Source organism: Phragmites australis, chromosome 9 (genome assembly GCF_958298935.1).
Source record: "Phragmites australis chromosome 9, lpPhrAust1.1, whole genome shotgun sequence".
NCBI lineage: Eukaryota > Viridiplantae > Streptophyta > Magnoliopsida > Poales > Poaceae > Phragmites > Phragmites australis.
Genome location: NC_084929.1, coordinates 6265280 through 6269928, shown reverse-complemented (window position 1 = coordinate 6269928; position 4649 = coordinate 6265280). Strand labels below are relative to the sequence as shown.

Genomic DNA, 4649 nt, shown 5'->3' with positions numbered 1-4649 from the left:
CATCACCAGCCGTCATTGTCGGTGGTGTCAGAGAGTGCCACCATGGGGTAACCCTAGTCCCTAGCTCGTAGTTGCTCAGAGCTCAGTGTGGCGGCCAGATCCGAGAAGATAAGGCAGTGGCGGCAGCTAGGATCTAGCGGCAGCGATAGAAGTGAGAGGAACGACGACCGGGGGACGGATGATGGCCAGACGCCTAGAGGCTAGAGGGGAATGAGAGTGGGAGAGTGGAGATTGGGAGACCAGGGCGAGCGGCTAAGCAGCGGCGAGGGCTTAGGTTGGGTTGACTAAGGTTTCATTTGTGTGAGCCGTTTGGGTTACATGGGTCGGATCTGCAACATACTGCAAGGTGGACGGGATCATGGGTAAATAAATTTAGGTATTACGAGAACGCACCCGAACCACTCCACCTGATAGGTAAGGTTTTGCCCATGGGTAAGAAAAATATCTCATACCTGATCTCTAATAGAGTAATTACTTGACGGATAGTGGATAATAGGTATCCATTGTCATCCATACATGTAGGAAGGCATGTGCGTGCAACCTAACATAGGTACGTGCAGTTGTGCTTTCCTTTTCTATTTTTTTTTAAACTCTTAAGCTCGCACCGACACCGGCACGCACCTGGCTGCAAATTGATGCCGATCGAACATGCACACCACAGACGTATATTCTTCGTTACCCTCCTATGTGCCTCTCGTGGCGAAGGAAATGCATGTTCACTTAAACTTGTTGATGCATGATTTATCTCAGTCATCTATTAATCCCACAAATATTTATTAATCCGTTAATTTTTCTTACATATTTTATAATTTTTTCAACTAACTTCTCTGGCGTGAATTTAAACCTGGAAATTTCGCAGATGGCCGCCTGGTCGAACGAACGCGCAGCCAGCTGGGCTATGCCTGCCGCTCGCATCCCCTGCCGTCCTGGCACATCTATTCTCGTGGACCCACCAGAGGAAACAGCGTGACTGCAGCGTCGCTCTCGCCGTTCTCCATGGGGGGCAGCTAGGTCAGGGCCCGTGCTGGTTCCGGTTTCAGATTGGACGGCAGGGAATTCGAATTTCACGCTGGTTTTTAAATCGTGGCCACTTCTTTGGCGTCAAACAGAGTATACTAGTAAAAACCAATTTTAAACAACACGTCGTCGTGGCTGCCGTACTGGTTTAGCAACCAGGGTTTGCTGAAAAAAATGAGAGGAGAAAAAAACACCTTGGAGAATGTAACGTTAATCTTTGCTCAAATATAATGAATGTAGGTAACCAAATACGTCCTAAAATTTTGGATAGCCAAATTTACGGTAAGGTAAAAGACAGTTGTATTATTTCAATCACATGTTTTTTTGACTTTTTTCAGCCATCTTCAACCTCCCTATAACTCTGATCTTTCATCCTCCTCCACTCGTCTCTAACGATGTTCCCATCGCCGAATCCACCGGTGATACTTCCGTGGGCCAACCTCCTTTCTCAGAACCTCTTCTACGTCCAATGATGAAGGAGCTCCAAATCAACCCCATCCCTAACCTCACTAACCCTCTTCATCGCCTAATCGATCTCTCTTGTTTTTAGATGCATGATTATTATGAGATGTGAAGATAAAATTATGCACAGACCAAATGGACCTTGCAACGGAAGATCTCGTTTCTTCTATACAATTAGCAGAAAAATTACAAGAAGAATCAGATGAGAGGTACTCTGTTTTTGAGTACAATCAAAACATACACGACTCACACGTACTTCCTAACCACAAGCTAAAATATATTGGAAAATCCTGAACCTTCACTATACGAGCACGCCCCCTCCACACTACGGGAGCGTACGAGCAAGCGCTCGTTCGCGACGAGAGGCGCTCTTGGTTGACTGAGATTCCTGTGCTTGCCAGTTGCAACGCCCAGCTCAGCGGGGGCCATGGCCGTGGACTGATGGACCGGGTCCATGCATGTGACTCACGTCCTCGTCACGGGCACCCCATCATCCCCTACTACTAACCGTTGATCATCCATCATGCGCCGCCGCCGCCGCTGCTGCCGCCTCTGCCTGTCCCGTCCGCCACCGTGCGCCAGCCCTCCCCCTCCGTCCGGCGCCGCCTGCTCTGCTCTGCTCATCCACTCCTCAGCTGTAGCACACCCATCTATATAAACCCCCACCTCCCTCACGCACTTAACTCCAAGCACCCACTTCGACAGCGCAAGCCCCACCCACCACCACCACCGAACCAAATCCAAGGGGGAGGAAGAGAGAGTCCCCTCCGTTGAGCCATGGAGGTGGCGGCGGCGAAGTCGGTGGAGCGGCTGGGGCAACGGCTAGTCCCCCCGGCGGGGCCCACGCCGAGTGGCCCGCTCCGCCTGTCGTGGCTCGACCGGTACCCGACCCAGATGGCGCTCATCGAGTCGGTGCACGTCTTCAAGCCCGACCCGGCGCGGGACGGGGCCAGCAGTCCGGCCGACACCATCGAGCGCGCCCTCGCGCGGGCGCTTGTGGACTACTACCCGCTCGCCGGGCGCCTCGCCGCGTCCGAGGACGCCGGGGGGCTGCACGTCGACTGCTGCAACGAGGGCGTCTGGTTCATCGAGGCCGCTGTCCGGTGCCGGCTCGAGGACGTGGACTATCTCGAGTACCCGCTCCAGATTCCCAAGGACGAGTTGCTCCCGCACCCGCTGCCCCGGCCCAGCCGCGACGAAGAGAACAAGCTCATCCTGCTCGTACAGGTATGTTAATTCCTCGATTCGAACCGCATTGCGCGGGACTGATTTGTTTGGGGGTGGATTTGAGCTCAGATCGGTGCTGGATGTGACGCGCGCAGGTGACGACGTTCGGGTGCGGCGGCTTCGTGGTGGGATTCCGGTTCAGCCACGCGGTGGCGGACGGGCCGGGGGCGGCGCAGTTCATGGGCGCTGTGGGGGAGCTGGCGCGCGGAGCGGATCAAATCTCCGTCGCGCCGTCCTGGGGCCGCGACGCGATCCCTGACCCCGCCGGCGCGCTCGTCGGCAGCCTCCCCGAGCCAACCGGCGCGAAGCGGCTCGAGTACCTCGCCATCGACATCTCCGCGGACTACATCGACCATTTCAAGGCGCAGTTCGCGGCGGCGACGGGCGGGGGCCGGTGCTCGGCGTTCGAGGTGCTCATCGCCAAGGCTTGGCAGAGCCGCACCCGCGCGGCGGCCTTCGACCCGGCGGACACCCCCGTCCACCTCTGCTTCGCCATGAACGCGCGGCCCCTCCTCCACGGCCGCCTCCCCCGCGGCGGGGCCGGTTTCTACGGCAACTGCTACTACATCATGCGCGTGTCCTCCACGGCGGGGAAGGTGGCCTCCGCATCCATCACCGACGTGGTCAAGATCATCAGGGAAGGGAAGAAGCGGCTCCCGTCGGAGTTCGCGCGGTGGGCCGCCGGCGAGGCCGAGGCGGATCCGTACCAGATCACCTCCGACTACCGGACGCTGCTGGTGTCGGACTGGACGCGGCTGGGCTTCGCCGAGGTGGACTACGGGTGGGGCCCGCCCGCCCACGTGGTGCCGCTGACGAACCTGGACTACATCGCCACGTGCATCCTCGTCAAGCCCTGGGTCCACAAGCCAGGGGCACGGCTCATCACGCAGTGCGTGACGCCCGACCGCGTCACCGCCTTCCACGACGCCATGGTGGACATGAACTAGCCCCCGCCTCCACCTCCTCCATTTGTTCATGGGTTCTTTTTTTTTACTGCGGTAATTAGCAGCGGGTAATTACAGCACGAGCAAGTGAGCAACAGCAACAATAAAATAAGAAAAAAAATAAAGATAAGATGAGGAAAAGAAAGGTAAAAGTACATAGAGCCAGATCATGTATGGGGGACAGGTAGACAGCTTGCTAGATGGCACTTGGCAGTAGTGGCATTGGTATTGGATTCGTTCTTGATGTTTGTTGGGTGCAACTGTGTGTACACATCACATGGCCCTTTTTTTTCCTGTTCTGTAGGGGGTTTTGATTGAAGTATCTAAGCTGGACTTGGTGGGAAGCCACCAAACCCCTAAGCCTCATTGTAACTTCAGATGATGTTAACTAGAGTAATGCATTATATCCATTTTTTTCTTTTGTTAAATATATATGAGCCGACAATGGATACAAAGATCACAAATACATGATTTATGATTTGAACATGGTTCATTAAACTTTTAAAATTTTGATCATCAATAATTTTCAAAATATTAAGTTTCAAAGTATTAAAATTATATACGTAGATTTATGTCTTTCTCCGTGTAGGTAGGTAATCAGTTGTGCCATTGTGTGCAATGTAAGAAACCAGTAACTAAGTAGTAGCAGGTAGGGGTGAAAATAGGATTGATATTTTTCATCTGCCTATGTGTTCAAAGGAATGTGAAATAAATATGGGATGATTGGTATCCATATCTAACTATTTAATAATTTGAGAAAAAAATATGAGATATGATATAGAATGATTGGTATCCGATTAAAGTATCTGAATGTTAGGTGTTACGAAAAAATATATTACGATTTCACTTAAAAACATAATAATATATAAGTAATTATCATATATTCGTAGACAGATAATACTGAGTGTTCTTATTTTCACGTTTCAACAATCACTATCTGTGCTCACTTTGATTGCACCCTTATACTATTTAATATATTGTGTGAGGATACAAATGATG

The 4649-nt window shown here is 52.2% G+C and overlaps 1 protein-coding gene across 1 annotated transcript; it reads left to right on the top strand.

Annotated features, from left to right (window-relative positions):
• Nucleotides 1-1816: 1816 nt before the first annotated feature.
• Nucleotides 1817-4078, top strand: LOC133928549 (acyl transferase 7-like). The gene is made up of 2 exons (XM_062374945.1): nucleotides 1817-2706; nucleotides 2802-4078. The coding sequence occupies exons 1-2, from the start codon at nucleotides 2257-2259 to the stop codon at nucleotides 3651-3653; spliced, it is 1302 nt and encodes a 433-aa protein (XP_062230929.1). The 5' UTR covers nucleotides 1817-2256; the 3' UTR covers nucleotides 3654-4078.
• Nucleotides 4079-4649: the final 571 nt, after the last annotated feature.

What these genes read in the sequence shown, in the direction of transcription:
- LOC133928549 (XM_062374945.1), top strand. Translation starts at nt 2,257, where the DNA reads ATGGAGGTGGCGGCGGCGAAGTCGGTGGAGCGGCTGGGGCAACGGCTA. An exon ending in AGCTCATCCTGCTCGTACAG is followed by an intron (nt 2,707 to 2,801) that starts GTATGTTAATTC and finishes TGACGCGCGCAG; the next exon opens with GTGACGACGTTCGGGTGCGG.